The sequence below is a fragment of the Erythrolamprus reginae genome, chromosome Z, assembly GCF_031021105.1.
Source record: "Erythrolamprus reginae isolate rEryReg1 chromosome Z, rEryReg1.hap1, whole genome shotgun sequence".
NCBI lineage: Eukaryota > Metazoa > Chordata > Lepidosauria > Squamata > Dipsadidae > Erythrolamprus > Erythrolamprus reginae.
In genome coordinates this window covers 119,143,336-119,162,878 of record NC_091963.1, presented here as the reverse complement: position 1 = coordinate 119,162,878, position 19,543 = coordinate 119,143,336, and the positions used below count along the sequence as shown (strand labels likewise).

Sequence of the window (19,543 nt, the reverse complement as noted above, 5' to 3'; positions counted from 1 at the left end):
AATGCAAACATGCTTTTTTCAGGACCAGATTTTTTTTTAAAAATGAGATATGTACTTTAGGTGTTGAATAGTGGGAGAAGCAGAGACCAGAAATGGGAGTCTGTGCTATTGTCCTTGAGTGGGCAGACTCCTATGGAGACATAATTTAAGAATTACCTGTAAATTTTATTTGTTAACCCAAATAGTTACTATACAGGAAAAAGGATAATCATGTTATTCATGAGAGCTAATGGCGCAGTTGTTAGAGTGCAGCACTGCAAGCTATTTCATCTGACTGCTAGCTGCAGTTTGGCAGTTCAAATTTTATCAGCTCAAGGTTGACTCAGCCTTCCATCCTTCCAAGGTGGATAAAATTAGGATTCAGATATGCTGACTTTGTAAACCACTTCGAGAGAGCCATAAAAGCACTATGAAGCAGTATATAAGTCTAAGTGCTATTGCTATTTCAAAGAGCAAAAGAATAGAATAGAATAGAATTTTATTGGCCAAGTGTGATTGGACACACAAGGAATTTGTCTTGGTGCATATGCTCTCAGCGTACATAAAAGAAAAAGATACATTTGTCAAGAATCATGTGGTACAACACTTTATGATTGCCATAGGGGTCAAATAAGCAATGAAGAAACAATCAATATTAATAAAAATCTTAGGATACAAGCAACAAGTTACAGTCATATAGTCCTAAGTGGGAGGAAAAGGATGAGAGGAATGATGAGAAAAACTAGTAGAATAGAAGTGCAGATTTAGTAAAAAGTATGACAGTGTTGAGGGATTTGTTTGTTTGTTCATTCGTTTGATTGTTTGATTGATTGATTGATTGATTTTTATGCCACCCTTCTCCTTAGACTCAGGGCGGCTTACAACATGTTAGCAATAGCACTTTTTAACAGAGGCAGCATATTGCCCCCACGATCCGGGTCCTCATTTTACCCACCTCGGAAGGATGGAAGGCTGAGTCAACCTTGAACCGGTGATGAGATTTGAACCGCTGACCTACAGATCTACAGTCAGCTTCGCTGGCCTGCAATACAGCACTCTATCTGCTGCACCACTCCGGCTCATATTTGTTTAGTAGAGTGAAAATATCTTAGACCAGACCTGGCTTTCCTACCTGCTTTCCTTTCGTTTATTTAAATAGAAATTTGCAGTCATTTCAAATCTTTCCCTTAAATTTTCTCTTCCTGTTTTCCCCACAGGGCCTCCACCACTGTAGTCCGGATCCTTCTGTATCCTCTGGATATCTATGTTTTGAAATGGGAGACCTGCGGAGGTGCCTGGACACCGGGGAATATGGAGCACTGAAAGATTGTTTCTTGTACGAAAGCAATTTTTTACAAGTAAGCAGAGTGGGAAGGAAATTAGGAAAATATCCACCAGTACAGTGTTCCCTCGATTTTCGCGGGTTCAAACTTCGCGAAAAGTCTATACCACGGTTTTTCAAAAATATTAATTAAAAAATACTTTGTGGTTTTTTCCCCTATACCACGGTTTTTCCCGCCCAATGATGTCATATGTCATCACCAAACTTTCGTCTACCTTTAATAATTTTTTAAAAAAATAAACTTTAATAAATAAACATGGTGAGTAATAATCTAAATGGTTGCTAAGGGAATGGTAAATTGTAATTTAGGGGTTTAAAGTGTTAAGGGAAGGCTTGTGATACTGTTCATAGCCAAAAATAGTGTATTTACTTCCGCATCTCTACTTCGCGGAAATTCGACTTTCGCGGGTGGTCTCGGAACGCATCCCCCGCGAAAATTGAGGGAACACTGTATTTACTTCTGAAAATCTGAACCCTAAGGCCTCCTCCGATGCTCTTGTGAAATTAATACGGGCAAGTACAATCTTTTCTGTGGATACTGGTATCCTTGATATTGTTTACTTGGTGCCCTCTTCATATTCTTTTCAGCACCCTGTACAGGCTACCTTAATTTACATTCATTCAACCCTTCTGTCATGCCTCCTCTGGAGTCATAGATCCAGAAGACAACACTAATAATAATATAATAATAATAATAATAATAATAATAATAATAATAATAATGATGATGTATTAGATTTGTATGCCACCCCTCTCCGAAGACTCGGAGCGGCTCACAACAATTATAACAATGTGACAAATCCAATATTTAAAATACATCTAAAACCCATCATTAAAACCATGCAACACAATCAAACGGTACATAAACTATATGAGCCCGGGGATGTCTCAGCTACCCCACGCCTGGCGACATAGGTGGCTCTTCAATAACTTACAAAAGGCAAGGAGGGTGGGTTAAATAGTAGCATTAGATTGGTAACACATACCTAGATTAAAGAGTTTTTACATAGAAATGATATGAACACAATAATTTTAGAAAAAACCCAATTGGGCTTTTGAGCACCTGGCAATAAGGCCCAGGGCTTATTTCGGAGTTCAAAAAAATATAAGACAGGGTCTTATTTTCAGGGAAACACAGTAGCGGGGTGGCTTCCGCTTTTCTTCACCATCGGTTTGCTTCCTGATGCGCTGTGCGGGCATGTTTAATGGTGCATGTGCATGCGCACGCACACACACACATATGCTGTGCTAAAAACCCAGCTTCTGCAAATGTGTAAAAGCAAAAACAGCTTCTGCGCATACAAAGAAGCAAAAAACAAGATGACCTCACCTATGGCTCCGCTGAGAGAGCTGGTTTGAGGGTGTGGTGGCCTGAGTCACTGCTGCTTCTTGCGACTGAGGCCACCAATTTATTACCGGTTCTATAGAATTGGTTTGAACTGACAGGAACTCACATCTGCACAGTAGATACCAGGAAGGGAAAAGACTTGAGAATCCTTTCATCTGAGCGCAACTCCTAGGTGATCAGCAAGGAGAGCATTGATGTAAATGAAGCACTTCTTCTTTTGCCTCAGTCCCTCATGGCAGATTGGCTGGTAAACACTGGCCTGTCCTTCACTTTATTGGCTGGCACGGGCACAGGCTACCGACAGGGAGTTCAAAGACAGTGGACAGTAAGCAAGTAGGGATCACTGCCATTACCCTATGCAACTCTTTGCCACCAATGGCAAGCTGACAGACTTTGTCTTGAGCTATAACAGGACTAGGAATGCAGCTATCTCTCAGCTGGATGCAAAGCCAAGTCATGTTTTCTTCTTAAGCAGGAAGGATCTATAACACCTGGCAGAGAGTATCTGCTGCCTTAATATTCTCTCCTGCTATATGTATTAGTAAGATGTGATGGAGATCTGCATGTGGATTGTGGGAGATACGTTTGAGATATCTAGTCTATATCAAAAATTCTGAAATTCTCCACCAGTTAGAAGCAGTGAGCCGGGGTGGCGAAGCTGGTAGAGTGCTGTACTGCAGGCCACTGAAGCTGACTGTAGATCTGAAGGTCAGCAGTTCAAATCTCATCACCGGATGGAAGGCTGACTCAGCCTTCCATCCTTCAGGGTGGGTAAAATGAGGACCCAGATTGTGGGAGCAATATGCTACCTCTGTTAAAAAAGTGCTATTGCTAACATGTTGTAAGCCGCCCTGAGTCTAAGGACAAGGGCGGCATAAAAATCAATCAATCAATCAATCAATCAATCAATCAATCAATCAATCAAACAAATAAATAAATAAATACAGAAACTGAAAAGAAGCCCATTAGTTCTATTGGTTAAATGTTAGATCACTGAATGACTTGAAGCCAGTTTTTTTCAGAGTTAGAGTTGTAATTGTATGGATATTATTTTTTCTACAACTTCTAGGTCTACTTGCAAAAAGGTGGGTTATTAATGTAATTGATTGATGTATTTAGCCTAATCAGAATAAATGCCAAATCTGATCCAAACTAAATCTGACCAAATTTATACCCGTTTCAGCTAATTAAACAAACATATCCTTTGTACTGCATAGGGAAGACTGCCACTGATTTTTAGAACCAAAATTATTTTTTTTGCACCTATCACGAATCTACAAATGGTCTGTGAAGAAAAATATTTGAGAATTTCTATTGAATAAAGATGCTGAGCCAAGCTTGACTTCTGCTGAATTCATGGACAAGTTTTGACAACAATACAGGAAACAATGGTTGTCATTGCCTTGGATGACCATGTCATAAATTCTCAGTAGATGAATTGAGTTCATTCCTAAAATTACCATTGCTTGATTTCATTGCTTGAAAACCTTCAGCTGTCCAGACATTACTCATCTATAACTTGAAATATCTGTACTCAGTGAAGCCAATAAAAAGAAATACTGGGAATTATAGTTCTGCAATATCTGGAAGAGTAGAGTATCTCTATCCCTGATTAAATCTTTATTTAACAGTTTTTAAAACTTACCAAATTTCCAATGACTTGGCTAAAGAGATACCCTTTTTCTAACTCTGCCTTGTTTTGTGCAGATTTCTGTTCTGTAGTTAATTGAGCTTATTGTTTATTAATGTATCCCAGTTGGGTTTGTGCAGAGCCATAGACTACTTATCAATATTTTGATTTTAGTTTAACAGTTGTTATATGAGGACTATTTCAAAGATTTCTCTTGTAATAGTGTAAAAGTATGAATGTTTTCCTTCCAGGTTACCAAGACAGGAGAGATTGCCACCAGAGTCACCGTGGGCATTGCTGCCAGTAGCCCATGTCTAGAGATGCCTGATCTTATGCTGCTGGCACGGCCAGTCCCCTGCCTAACAGAACGGTATGAATGTCAGTGTTCTGAGGCACTGCCTTTCCCAGATGAGGAGCTGCAGCTGTTTGCGTGAGTGCCTTTCACCGTACCACCATTGTACAGGGATATACCCCAAAGCCTTGTCTGTAGTTCACCTCAAGACTTGCATCAGATGCTAAATTTTAATGTGATAGAAGGGGGGAAAGAATGAAATATATTGGAAGCCTTATGTTAAATTGGGATTGAATTGAAGAGGCAGGACTCCAGCATAGTGACTTCAGCTCTTTATTAGTGAGATCAGAATACAGTGGTACCTCGACATACGAGTTTAATTCGTGCCAGAGCCGACCTCGTATGTCGATCAATTTTGTATCTCGAACCAATGCATTTAGATTTGGCTTTTCGCCCGGAGATAACTGGAAAAAAATGGAATTCTTGCGCCACCTAGTGGACGCTCGTCTCGTATCCCGAATTTAAGCTCGTATGTAGAACAGAAATTTTGCTTGCCTCTCTGCTCGTAACTTGGAATACTCGCATGTGGAGCAGCTAGTATCTAGAGGTACTACTGTATTACAGAATTGGTAAAACATCTCTGCCGGTTGGCTGACAGCTTCCTCTTCGTCAGCATTTTATTTTTCCACTGCTTGAATGGACCAATGAGCAGTGGGTATGTTAATTCCCTATTTGATCTCCGACTGGAGTGAACCCTCTTGTTTCTATTTACATATTTAACACTCCTTTTCTCTAGAACAGTACAGTACTACCAATCAGCTAAGGCTCAGATCACAAAGTCATGCAGGTGGGTGGGGCATTTGTGGATGTGCCCAGACCTGCGCAGCTCAGTCATATCAGTGGCAGTGGTCTGTGCAGTCAGAAGTGCTGTCACTCCAGTGTCAGTGAATGGAATCGCCTGAAACTTCTTCTGGGTGTGGCTGACTCTTCCAAAGCTCTTCATTGGACTCATGGGCCTTCAGGTGTCTGTGCACGTGCTCTATTCAGTTTTGAGAGAATGGACCATGGTTTGTTATGAGGTAGGTATCAGGGTTCCAAATAGTATCCAAAATTAAATCAGAGTTGGGGGTAAAGTATTCCTCAAAGTTCCAATTTATTAACAGAGCCATGTTGGCACATCTGGGAGAAACCCAAATTTGAAGTCCCAGGGTTTCTCCACCCAGTTGAAAGTTCAAGCCCTTTCCCCCACACCCCCAAGTCCGTCATATTAACCAATCTTCTTCCGCAACTTAGCAGCAACTCCCATCTCCTTCCATGCAGGTGTTGAAGTGTGGAGACAAAAGATGACCTTTGCCATCTAGAAGGAATGTGTAATGGCTACAAACATACATCCCAAATCCCACAGCTGAGAGTACATATGAAAATAACATCACGTGTGGCAAGTCAAAGACCCCAACTAAAATGGCTTTGGCCTGATAGTGGATCAATTTCTATGACTGTTTTGGATGCTGTTTGGGGCAGAGTTCTCCCTAGCTCCATAATGTTTTGGAAGTTGTTTGGGGCAGAATATCTTCTGATTTCTCAATCCAACCCCAATTTGATCTATATGCCTCTTCCAAATCTTTCCATCCTCTAATTGTACTTGATAGGACCAAGGACCAGTGATGGCAATTACTTTAGCCTAGACCCAGAATGGGTCACCTACATAGTTCTGGGCATAGACCAGATCCCCTGTGTAAATTCTCGTAACTGACTGGATGAATTGAGGGGTGCCACAGCATTGTCATTTGGGTATAGCCTATCTAGTTGTGACCTTAGTTTGCAATCCATTAATAATTCTGCTGGGTTCCAGTTTGTGGTTGCGCTAAAGGTTATGTGCTGTGCTTTATTTTGGTTTGCCAGTTCTGGGGCCCACTCTTGCTCATGTTTCTTTAGTAGACCTCACCATATATTCTACTTGACCATTACTGGCTAGATGAAAAGGCATTATTAGAGCATGTCGGATTCCCTGCTCTGCTAAAATTGATTCAAATTGTTTTGCTGTGAATTGTGCCCCGTTGTCAGATACCAAGACGTCTGGTAGCACATTGGTAGCAAAAATTCTCTTTGGCACCCTGATGGTTGCCTCAGTCATCATGGTTATCATTATGATTATCTCGAGTTATTTGAATATGCATCCAGTATAATTAAAAATAACCTTGGACCACTCCTGCACAATCAATGTGTATTTATTTATTTATTTATTAGATTTGTATGCCGCCCTCTCTGTAGACTCGACCATGGCTCTTTCAGTTTCTCCCATTCCCTTGTTGGTGCCCTGAGTTATGTTGGTCTAGATTCCTGACATGGTGTACATATTACAACCCATTCTGTTAATGTCCCTATCCATGTTTGACCACCAAACATAGCTCCTAGCCATTGCCATTCTGACAGTTCCAGGATGCCTCAATGTTTTGAGCTGACAAATCATATTGTTTTGTTGGAAATGGTTTGAATTCCTCCCCCATTCCCCCTCCCCCCAGCCACCCTGTCCCCACCTAGCTCAAAACTTTAGCCAAAGTTTTGTGTTTTGCCATCTGTTCTGCTATCTGTTGTGAGCCGCCCCGAGTTTGCGGAGAGGGGCGGCATATAAATCCAATAAACCTTACCTAACCTAACCCATCTTGGTCACTGTGATTAGGCTGGTTGCAAAGTCTTCAATTAGCAGGGCGGTTGTAACGGGGGTCTAGTCTTCAATGAAGTCTAGGTCAGGGCACTGACTGAGGGCATCCACATGACTTATGTCTTTGCCCAGCCGGTGTATTAGTCTATAGCTATATGCTGCCAAGAAAATTATCCATCTAGTCATTCTAGAGTACATCATGGATGGTTTGGGGTGGTCCCCTGCAATAATGCCTAGAAGTGGCTTGTGATCAGTAATGAGTTCAAAATCCCTTCCGTATAGGTATTTATGGAAATGCTTGACCCCTGCTACAGCAGCCAATGCTTCCTTATCCAGTTGGCCATATTTCCACAGTTAATAGCATTTTAGAGTAAAAAGCAATTGGAGCCTCAGTCCATTCAACAGCTGATGGTTGAGGACAGCTCCAACCCCAAAGGGGGAAGAATCTCACTATATTGGATAAGGATGCTTTTGATGACTATAGAGTCTTAACAATGGACAAGGCTATGGCTTCCTTTTGTCCCCATGTCCAACTTGCCTTCTTGCCTAGCAGTCGGTGTAAATGTTCAACAATGCTTGCCTTCTGTGGCAGAAAAATACTATAAAAGTTTAAGAGGCCAAAAAAAAGTCTAAAGTTCTGTCTGATTCTTGAGTGAAGAGACTTCCTTGATGGCTTTCTCTTTGCTTAGGGTTGGGTGAATCTCTGAACCATCAATTAAAAACTCCAGAAGTTCAATTTATTGTACTGCTATTTTGCATTTCTCTTTTTTAACTTGGTCCAGCTTCTTGGAACTACTTTAAGGTTTCTCTTAGCTGATGGGTTAGTTCTTCTTTGTTGTTGCTGGACATGAGGACATTATCAAAGTATGGCACTACTCTTTGAATGCCTTATAAGTGGTGCTACATCACTTTGGAAAAATCCTGGAGCCACACTCACCCCAAATTGTAATTGGTGGCATTTAAATGCTGCTTGGTATGTAACAATAGCCTGTGCTTCTGCAGCGGGGTCATACTTAGTTTTTATAATGTTTTAAGTTAATTTTTTATATTAATTGGATATTGTTTTATGGACATGCCGTGAGCCGCCTCGAGTCCACAGAGAGGAGTGGTATAAAAATCCAATTTATAAATAATAAATACAATAAATTCACCATCAATTGCTGATAGGCATGTGCTAAATCAAGTTTTGCAAATATTTTGCCTTTGCTTAGTGAATGCAGAAGTGCTAAATGACTGGTACTGGATAGGTACCCTTTTGAAATTTATGGTACATTTATAGTCTGTGCAGATGCTGATTGACACCTCTGGTTTAATTGGGGTGACTATTGGGGGTCTTCCACTCATTCCAGAATCCCTTAGACAAATAGTTTGTCTAATTGACTATTTTGAGCTGGAGATCAAAGGATACCCTCCTTGCTTTCATTCGGATGGGGGCTACATTGGGGTCTAGATTGAAAGAAATGGGTTTCCCCATGTTCTTGCCCAATCTTTCTTAAACCCCTTTTGCAAATTCCTTCATCAGGTCCTCAATGCTGTTATCTTGGACTATGTGGATGACCATTACTCATAAGCCCAGGGGTCTGAGCCATTCTACCTCTAGCAGACTGGGTCACTTGCTACCCACAACTGTCATATTCAATGGTCCGCTAAACTTTTTAAATTTTACTTGGACTAACGCTCTTCCAAGAACAGGAATTTGGTTTCCTTGGAAGTCATTTAATATAATTCCATGTGGCTTTTGATGTTTCGTCTCAATTTTTGGGATTAGTTCTTTAATTATCTACTGAACACGATGGTGAAAACCGATCCTGTGTTCAATTCCATGTTACATGGAGATTCCTCAATGTAGATCATAACATGAAATTTTTCTGCATCACCTGCATCAGAATGCCTCATGGTTGTCTGATAGATTTCCCTTGTTTCTGAGTATTGACCCTCTCTTCACTTATTCCTCCGGGATACTATTGTGGAATAAATGGCTTTATTGGGGAAACTAGCTGTCTCTGGCAGAAGGAACTTGGCTGGGTTGCTCTACAAGCCTCTATTATATGTCCCTTCCATTGACATCGCTATTATATGGCACCTTTAAACTTATATGTGATCTGGTATGATTTCCAGCACATCAGGAAATTTTAAATCCTGCTTCTTAATGTCCTACCTTCCTTTCAGAATTTATGCAGTGAATTTCATCTTTTCTTTTGGTGGTTTCTTTGGATTCTGTATTATCTTGCTGTCCAGCATCTACTCCTCACATGAGATGGACATTGCTTGATTTTCTGATAGTTGCTGTGGATTTATCAGAGGATTCGACAGCCTAGACCTTGTCTAGGATGGTTTCAAATGTGATGCCCCTTTCTGCCAGCAGTGGTTTTTGTAAGGTTAAGTCCCTCAGACTATCTCGTATCATTTCTTCTAGGTTGATGAATACACATTCGGATGTGATTGCCCTCAGATTTGCAACAAAATCATTAATTGACTCATCCTCATGTTGGCATCTGCAATAAAATTCGTATATGCTAGTGAGTGACAATGCTGAGGGTGCATAATTATCCTTTAATATGTTCTGAAACATTGTCCACACTACGGTTTCTACATTGGTTAGTGCTGCTAAAGATTTAGCCATTTATTTACAATAACTTAGGGAAAAGGCCCTTTTCCTAGCATCTGATATATCTTGAAGTTTCACCTCCATATACATTCAAAATTGGCCAATATATGAAGACCATTCTTCGGCATTAGGGTTGAAGGGACCTGGTGTGGCATGTGTGGTCATCTTGTAATGGCCGATGCAGGTAGCTGTTGCTATGAAGATAGCTGCTGATGCATGCGGATGGATGCTCAGTCCTTTGTTTAGTCCTTTGTTCTCTTCTAAGATCCCATCTTCATCACCAGTGTTAGGTTGGAGTTGAGTTGAAGAGGCAGGACTCCAGCATAGCGACTTCAGCTCTTTATTAGCAAAATCATCATAAGACAGGATTGGTAAAAAATATCTGCTGAATGGCCAACAGTGCTCTCTTTTAAAGGGGTCTATCAGGCAACCCAGCTACTGACAGTGCTTTATTTTCTCACCGCTTGACTGAACGAATGAGCAGCGGGTATATTCATTCCAGGACTGGGCTACCAACATTTTTACTACCACACTATGGGTGTGGCTTATGCATTTTGTTTCAACATCTTTCAGTGCAAATTGGGTGCTCTGGGGTGGAGCTTCAAATTTTGCTACCGGAATTGCGTTCCTGACCATTCCCATAGGAGCCCATCACTGATTCATTCCCTGTTTGATGTCAGACTGGAGTGAACCCTCTTGTTCTCTATTTACATATTCAACACCTTATATTACCTCACTTTAGTTTTTAAATAGTTAACCTTAAATTACATTTTGCCATGGTCATGCTCTACTTCCTCTATGCTACATGTCATTTTGAAGATTAACCCTGGAAATTCAGCCTCTGAGTGATTAACACACACTAAGAGCATGAACAGAAACTTCAGTCCAGAAAAATGTCTGTGCCTCTGGTTTTAAACAGGAGTATTGGGGAAAGGGATTGTTTTAAATGTCCAAGATGGCAGTTTTGATTCTGCTGTTGCAGTCAGCATCCTGGTTTTTTTTAAACCCTCCCATGGACAGTTCTGGCTTTCTCTTTCCAGTTTCCTCCCATTCATGTACATCTTCCATCCCCTCTTTCCCCAGGCTTCTGCCCCTGAAGTTCGTCCGTCTCTATGTCCATGATGAGTCAAGGTTCCAGCTCAAAGTCCGCTTGGCTAATGGCCGCACTTTTTATCTGCAGCTTCTAGCACACCCGCTCAAGCAGGATGAGATATTTGGGCACTGGATACGGCTGCTATACCGCTTGCGCTTTTTCCGCAGTGATGCCCCCCTTGCTTATGAAAAGCAGAATACACAGCATCGCCAAAGAAATACTTTTATTTAGGTGAGTTTCAGATCCTTTCTCCATCCCCTGTCCCACTATAGGATTCTCTGTTCATTCCTCCAGTTGCCCAGATCTCCATGAAGGGGACTGATTCTTGGGAATCGATAGGGATTCAGGGCCTGATATTCAGAACTGGAGAAACAGCAAAAGCTTTATTGGAGAAGCAATGAGAGCCCAAGGCCTGCTGGAAAAAGCAGTTGGCAAAGCTGGTTCTGAAACTACTAGGTAATTGAGTTACGCTAGAAAGATGCTAAGAACATTTGGGGTCATTTTGACATTGTGGATGACTGTTTTTTGGGTCAATGTCTAGTGTGCCTTTGCCTGTCTGTCCCTATCTGTCTTTTTTCTTTTTTCCCCCCTTTTTTTGCTGCAGAAGGAAAAGGAGCAATTTTTCCTCATAAAGAAGAAGCAGCTGCTCAGGGAAACCAAGGATTTCTCTATCCCCATACTCACACACACACTAATACAAAGTAAGGTTCTCCTCCCAGGACAAGCTCACCAGTGTTGGATACTCTCCTCTCCATATGAAGTTACTGCAAATTTCCTCACCCACTTACCCCCATCAATAAATGAATGGATAAAACTGCTTTGTACATAGCAGATAATTGTAATATCTGATAATGTAGCTGATAATAGCTGATTATCATAGTTGATAATCAGATCAGACCTACCATCCTCTAAACATGACCATCTCTTCCTCCACTGTCTTTCACCCCATTTTAGATGTTGCTGACTTCCAACAGGAAGAGGGATCCAGATTAGTCAATCAATTCACTTTATTGACACAGGAACTGACTGAACAAACAGACAGATTAGGAGAAGATTAGCCGGATTGTAATTCTGCTCCAAATATGATATGTGTGGCTTCTGTAATAAGGTTGCTGGTAAAAGAAGAGAGACTGGTCTTGATGCACTTCTGCTCAGCCTCTGCACGGTAGGAAAGGATACTGGAGCAAAAATGAGGTGATTACATGCTGAGGAAAAAGCAGAGCAAGAATCACTGTTTGTGGAAATTGGGGATAAATAGATCATTTGACTTCCCCCTCAAGGCCCTCTTCCATGCTCCTCAGTCTTCCCAATATTTCAGGGCTCCTAGATAATTCAGGTATACCAGAGTTCTGCAGGAATACAAACAGTGATCTAAAGAATCATCTGTATAGAACCTTATATAATTTCATAAACACCAAACTTAAAGGTTTGAAAACTATCCCATCCCTAAAAGGGCCTAACGGGGAAGACTATTACAATGAAGCTGTTAAGCCCAACCTTTTTCAATATGTTCTTCATATTATTCTTCGTCTACAGCAGTGTTTTTCAACCGGTGTGCCGCGGCACACTAGTGTGCCGCGAGACATGGTCAGGTGTGCCGCGAGGCGGTTCGCCCCCCCCCCCCGCTATTGCCCCCCCCGCCGCCGCCGCCACTATTGGCACCCTCCCACGGGAGGCCGGCAAAGGTTGCTTTGAAAGTCGGCCCCCTCGCGCCCATGGCTTCTCGTCGCTTCCCCAAAGCACCGTCGCTTCCCCGAAAGCGCGCTCCTCATCTCCCTGCCAGCCCGCGGGTGGGGGTGGGGCAGGGAGGCGCCGGCAGCAGAAGGGAAGGGAGCCGCGGCCGCCCCTGCCTCCCCACGGTGCCTCCGGCCCCCTCGGCCTTTCGGCGCTGCCCCCCCGCCCGCCCCCCTCTCCTCCTCCGCTGTCTCCTGCCTTTCGGCGTGGCTCCTCCCGCACCCGGAACGCAGGAGACAAAAAATGGCCCAACTCTCGTTCTCTCTCCGTTCTCAGTGGAGGCCAGCGAAGGTAATATTCAATGTCGGGAGCGCGCGGGCGGTTGCGCGCGCTCCCTACCCCCTTGCTAGCCGCTCGGAATATTCCAAATAATAAAAACCTTCGCCGGTGAAGGCTTTTCTTATTTTGAATATTCCGAGCGGCTAGCAGGGGGGTAGGGAGCACGCGCAACCACCCGCGCGCTCCCGACATTGAATATCACCTTCGCTGGCCTCCGCTGAGAAGAACGGAGAGAGAACGAGAGTGAGTGACAGCAACAGACAGCAAGATAGAGAGAAAGTGAGAAAGAGAGAGAGAGAAAGGGGGAGAGAAAGAAATAGCAAGAGAGAGAACAAGAGAGAGAAAGAGTGTGAGAAAGAAAACAAGAGAGAGAGAGAAAGCAAGAGAGAGAGAGAAAACAAGAGAGAAAGTGAGAAAAAGAGAGAAAGAGGGAGGGAGAGAGAAAGAGAGAGAGAGAAAGAACAAGAGAGAGAGAAAGAAAATAAGAGAGAACAAGAGAGAGAGAGAGAGAGAAAATAAGAGAAAAAGAGATAGCAAGAGAGAGAGAAAGCAAGAGAGACAGATAGGGAGAGGAAAGGAGAGAGAGAAATGAGAACAAAAAGGGGAGAAAAAAGGAGAAATGATTGAGGCAGAGAATGAGAGGAGAGAGAAACAAAAGAGAGAGAGAGGGGTGATTCTTGAAGCATATGGTAAAAAGCACCCAAATAATAAGAAATGCCCCCCAGCCCACACCTCTTTTTGAAAAGAATAAAAGAGAAAAAACCCCAGCCCTCAACTGGTTTTGGAAATGGTTCCAGTGTGTATACACACACACACATAAGGGGGGGAGAGAGACAGGGATGGAAAAAGAGGAGAAGTGAGAGGGAAAAGGAATGAGGGAAAAAGGGAGGAAGAGAGAGAAATGACAAACATGAGAGAGAAAAGGGGGAAAGACAGGAGAAGTACCCAGAAATGAGATATAAATTTGAGTAGGGATGATTGATGATTGACTGTATTTATAAGGGGATGTTACATGGGATTGTATATACGAGGGGGTTATGTATGTATGTATGTATGTATGTATGTATGTATGTATGTATGTATTTATTTATTTATTTATTTATTTGTTTGTTTATTTATTTATTTAATTTGTGTCATTTTGGTTGGTGGTGTGCCCCAGGATTTTGTAAATGTAAAAAATGTGCCGCGGCTCAAAAAAGGTTGAAAATCACTGGTCTACAGCAATGGTTACTGCCCCACATTTCCTAGTCGTACCATAACTAATTGTAACTATTTACTACATGTTGATTTAATAGTAGATAACATTAAAATGGCACTATGTAACCTAAAGCCACCTCTATCTATTGACTCTGATGGATTATGAGCCTACTTCTTTAAAAAATGTGCCATGTCATAGCTGAACCTCTATGCACTATCTATGAGGTATCTTTCAGACCCAACTCATTGCCTGACCTACCGTCATTACCACAGTCACACATATCTTTAAAAAGGGGAGATCCAAGTCTAGTAGAAAATTACAAACCAATCTCATTGTATTATGTCACATGTAAAGTCATGGAATCAATTAGAAACCATTCCATCCCTTTCACTTAGAGACAAACAACCTGCTTTCTAACAAGCAGTTTGGTTTCAGGAAAAAAATGGTCCTGTAATCTGCAACTCTACACTGCAGAAACATTTGGACCACACATCTTGACCAGGGTAAAGGAATAGATGCAATTTACATAGACTTCTGCAAAGTCTTTGATTTAGTAGTACATGATAAACTACTGTTAAAACTATGTTCTTACGGCATTTCCGGATCCCTGCACAAATGGATAGCCACGTTCCTATCAGACAGGCAACAAGAAGTCAAATTGGGGGGTGGGGATGCCATCAAATCCAGCACCAGTTAATAGCGGTGTCCCCCAAGGCAGCATTGTAGGACCCACACTCTTTCTGCTTTACATCAACAACCTATGAGATCATATTAAAAGCAGCTATATCCTCTTTGCTGATGATGTAAAATTATTTAACACTACTGACAATGTTGCTGCTCTTCAAAGAGACCTTGCCCATGTGTCAGAATGATCATGCATTTGGCAACTTCAAATCTCAACTAATAAATGCTCTGTTCTATACCTTGGCAACAAGAATCTATGAAGAACAGTAAATACAAATTGATTGAAATGACCTCGTAGACCCTCACTCTGTCAAGGACTTAGGAGTGCTCATTTCAAATTATGTAAGCCTCAAAACTGACTGTAACAACATTGCCAAGAAGGCATTAAGAATTGTTAACCTAATTTTGCCAAGCTTCTTATCTGGTAACATTGTATTGCTAACTAGGCTAACAAAGCCTTTGCCAGACCAATTCTCAAATACAACTTATCTGCCTGGAATCTGCACTGTATATAGGACATTAATACAATTGAGCAGGTCCAGAGATATTTGACCAAAAAAATACTCTTATATTCACAGTAGAATCCCTTATATCACCAGGCTTGAAATTTTGGGCTTGAACAATCTGGAAATGATATGATCTAAGCATAGTACACAAAATTGTCTGCTAAACGTCTTACCTGCAAACAATTTCTTCAGCTTCAACCTCAATAATACGCAGGCAAACAATTGATACAAACTCAAGGTAAAATGCTTCAAACTCAATTGCAGAAAATTCAACTTCAGCAACAGAATGGTCAATGCCTGGAATGTTCTACCCGACTCCGTTGATACATTCTTCAACATTAAACTACCTTAGACCGTAACCATTCTTAAGAGGTCTGTAAAGGGGGCGTGCATAAACACACCAGCATGCCCACTGTCCCTGGCATCCTGTCCCCATTTATTTGTATTCGTTTCATTAATGTCCTTGTTCATATTTATACTTGCTAACTTGTACATGTTTGACAAACAAATAAATAAATAAATCTGAAGTCATCAAATTTTGTGCTAAAATAACAGTAATGGATTCAGGCTTTATTTTACCATATAAATGGTTGGAGGATACAGAAGATGCTATAAACTTGAGAGTAGGGAATGGACTGATGTTAGAGACTCATCAAGATTCTTTGGCTCACCAGAATTTAAACCAGTTTTTAGGATTTACATGGCACACCTGAGTAAGACAGGCTGAATTTGCCTATATTCATGGTGTAAAACCTATGTAAGCACCACTCTTTTAAAAAAGATGTAGTCCTAATTGGTAGGTTATTTTCTAGCACAGTGATTTTCAACCTTTTTTGAGCCGCGGCACATTTTTTACATTTACGAAACCCTGGGGCACATTGAGTGGGGCGGGGGGGGGGGGGGCTAAAAAAAGTTTGGACAAAAAATTATCTCTCTTCCTCCCTTTCGCTCTATTTCTCTCTCCCACTTTCTCTCCCTTCCTCTTTCTTTCTCTCTCTCCATCTCTTTCTTTCTCTTCCTTCCTCTCTTTTTTGCTCTCTTTCTCTCTCCCTCCCTACCTCCCTCTATGTCTTTCTCTCTCTCCTTCCCTCCCTCTCTTTCTCTCTCTTTCTTTCTCTCCCTTTCTCTCTCTCTTGCTTTCTTTCTCTTGTTCTTCCTCTCTCTTGCTTTCTTTCTCTCTCTCTTGTTCTCTTTATCTCTCTCACTCTTTCTCTCTCTTGCCTTCTTTCTCTCTCTCTCTTGCTTTCTTCCTCTTTCTTTCTCTCTCTCCATCTCTTTCTTTCTCTTCCTTCCTCTCTTTTTTGCTCTCTTTCTCTCTCCCTCCCTACCTCCCTCTATGTCTTTCTCTCTCTCCTTCCCTCCCTCTCTTTCTCTCTCTTTCTTTCTCTCCCTTTCTCTCTCTCTTTCTTTCTCTCCCTTTCTCTCTCTCTTTCTTTCTTTCTCTTGTTCTTTCTCTCTCTTGCTTTCTTTCTCTCTCTCTTGTTCTCTTTATCTCTCTCACTCTTTCTCTCTCTTGCCTTCTTTCTCTCTCTCTCTTGCTTTCTTTCTCTTTCTTTCTCTCTCTCTTGCTTTCTCTCTCTCTCGGAGCTTCGCGGCACACCTGACCATGTCTCACGGCACACTGGTTGAAAAACACTGTTCTAGTACACTCAAGTCACTTTTCTTTCTACAGGAATACACAAATGCATTGTTGTCCTCTAGTTCTCAAACCTTGACTTATTCCTTCTGTAGATATACTGAAAAATGTAACATGTTACTCACCATTTGCCTGAATTGACAACTGTGTCAACAAGGTTACTGGGGTGCTGTTAGGAAGGGAAGAAGGAGATAAAAAGAAAGAAACAAGAATGAATGAGCTTAGGAGCTTTGCTTAGTTTCATGAAAAGGTGAGCAAAGCTGCTTTCCCCTTTTCACTCATTTGAACAACAAATTTCACATCCTGAGTTGGGGTTTGAGGACTTTCCCTGCCTCTGCTGCTGTTTGTGTACCATCTTCCATTGATTGCATGATGTTAATTTACAAATGAATGCTAATAAGTTGCAAGTGCCTAGAATCTCAAGTTCCCCCTTACTGTTTGAAAATAGTCTGCCTGCAATTTAACTTGACTCATGAGTGACAGAAGAACATAGAATCATAGCACTATAAAGATGCCTGTTAGAATATCAAATTCAGCCTTTCAGAAATGTAAATTAAAGCATCTCAGACTAATAACTATTAATCTTCTACTTGAACTCAGCTGGTCAAAGGGGACTAATTCTCTAAGTGATCAGTTTCTGTATCCAGCTGCCCCTCTTGGAAATCTTTTTCTAACATTCAATCAGTATTTAGTTTGTTGTAACTGAAATTTCTGTAGTTTCTTGCCAGTAGTATACTTTCCTAGTTACAACCTCTGGATTTTCTTTCAATTTTCTAAGAGTCTCTTGCTTTGAAAGGTCTCCCTTAAAAGTATTATGTAGACTTAGCCCTGCCCAATTTATGAACACAGTCAGAATAAGTCAGCTGCTGCCATCTGCTGTTTTTCTTCCTTTCTCATTTCAGCAGCAGACGTACCTTGTGCTCTATCTAGCAAGCGCCTCTTGTGTTTGGAGGCATTGGTTTCAATTTATTTTCAATTCATTTTTTGTATTAAACTACCAAGATAGTCTGAATGCCACACCTTTCAGAGATGCCATACCAGCATAGAACTCCCACTGGGTTCATTACTACACAACACTTAAGGCACTGTTGGGCTTTGAAACACACACACAGGCCAAAGTAGGCCTTTTGGGCTTCTCAAAGCATTTGCTAATACTGTAATTTCAATAATCAATCGATTAGCAGCCTTTAGAAGAAATGTAAACTGCCAGGCAAATGAACACAAATACATAGGAACAAATGCACAAGCAAGTGAGGATAACAGGCCAATAATCTACCCACTCCTGTTTCTTATGAAAGGAGAGAAGAAGATTTGTTTGAAACATGGTAAGTGGGATGAGAAAACTACAGTTAGTCCTGAAGTTACAGCAGTTCACTTAGTGACCGTTCAAAGTTACTATTTTTCACAGTTGTGACCTTTGAAATACCCCCAATATTATGTGATCAAAATTCAGATGCTTGGCAATGGTTCATACTTATGACTGTTGCTGTGTCCCAAGGTCATGTCATCATCATTTGTAACATGACAAAGTCAATGGAGAAGCAAGATTCAGTTAACAACCAGATTACTAACTATCAACCAATTATACTTTTTTAAAATAAATTTTATTAATTTAATTTAATTATTTTTTATAATTTTATTTTATTTTATTTATTATATTGATTTATTGTTTTATTATTTTCTGTTTAATTTTATTATTTATTTATATTTAATTTTATAATTCATTTTATATTAATAATTTAATTTAATTAATTTACTTTTGAAAATTAGTAATTATCTATTAATTACATGACAAACTACTTACAAAACTCAAATCTTATGGCTTTTTTGGACTCCAACTTAAATGGATAGCTGCCTTCTTGTCAAACAGGCAACAAGTGGTCAAAATAGGAAGCACTCTTTCAAATCCTGTACCTGTTAACAATGCTGTTTCCCAAGACAGCGTTTTAAGACCAACACTCTTTATATTTTACACAAATGACCTTTACGATTGTAGTAAAAGCAACTACAATCTGCTACCCATTGGAGTCTTATTGGAGTTGGATGGCAGATAAATCTGAATGAATGAATGAATGAATGAATGAATGAATGAATGAATGAATGAATGAATGAATGAATGATACATTCTCTTTGCTGATGATGTAAAACTATTCAACACCACCAACAATGCTACCATCCTTCAAAATTACCTTGACTGTCAGATTGGTCAAACAAGTGGCAAATCTCAACCAACTAATCCTCAGTCTTATACATTAGCAACAAAAATCAGAAAATAAAATACAAGCTAGATGGACATGATCTTGTAGACCTACACTCTGTCAAAGACCTTGCAGTACTCATTTCTAAAGATCTAATTGCCAGAACCTACTATAACATTGCCAAGAAAACAATAAGAGTTGTTAACTTAATCTTGCATAGCTTATTTTCCTGGTAATATTGTACTACTAACCAGAGCATACAAAATATTTGCTAGACCAATTCTCAAATACAGCTTATCTGTTTGGAAACTGCACTACATGTAACATATTAATACAATTGAGAGAGTACAGAGA

At 40.7% G+C, this 19,543-nt stretch overlaps 3 protein-coding genes across 3 annotated transcripts in view; 2 read left to right on the top strand and 1 right to left on the bottom strand.

The window, feature by feature from the left end:
* Positions 1–19,543, top strand: part of RUVBL2 (RuvB like AAA ATPase 2) — a 615,067-nt gene that overhangs the window by 321,897 nt on the left and 273,627 nt on the right. The gene's annotated exons all lie outside the window — the stretch shown is intronic.
* Positions 1,254–11,185, top strand: GARIN5A (golgi associated RAB2 interactor 5A). Its single transcript, XM_070726732.1, has 3 exons — positions 1,254–1,337; positions 4,551–4,729; positions 10,945–11,185. The coding sequence occupies exons 1-3, from the start codon at positions 1,254–1,256 to the stop codon at positions 11,183–11,185; spliced, it is 504 nt and encodes a 167-aa protein (XP_070582833.1).
* The window catches only part of MYBPC2 (myosin binding protein C2), a 116,540-nt gene continuing 108,940 nt past the window's right edge, over positions 11,944–19,543 (bottom strand). The window contains exons 30-31 of the mRNA XM_070767283.1: positions 17,117–17,160; positions 11,944–12,159 (exon numbers count right to left, since the gene is read on the bottom strand). Coding sequence (XP_070623384.1) covers positions 17,150–17,160 — 11 coding nt within the window. The 3' untranslated portion in view covers positions 11,944–12,159; positions 17,117–17,149. The remainder of the gene's footprint in view (positions 12,160–17,116; positions 17,161–19,543) is intronic.

What these genes read in the sequence shown, in the direction of transcription:
- GARIN5A (XM_070726732.1), top strand. Translation starts at nt 1,254, where the DNA reads ATGGGAGACCTGCGGAGGTGCCTGGACACCGGGGAATATGGAGCACTG. An exon ending in ACGAAAGCAATTTTTTACAA is followed by an intron (nt 1,338 to 4,550) that starts GTAAGCAGAGTG and finishes TTTTCCTTCCAG; the next exon opens with GTTACCAAGACAGGAGAGAT. An exon ending in GAGGAGCTGCAGCTGTTTGC is followed by an intron (nt 4,730 to 10,944) that starts GTGAGTGCCTTT and finishes CTCTTTCCCCAG; the next exon opens with GCTTCTGCCCCTGAAGTTCG.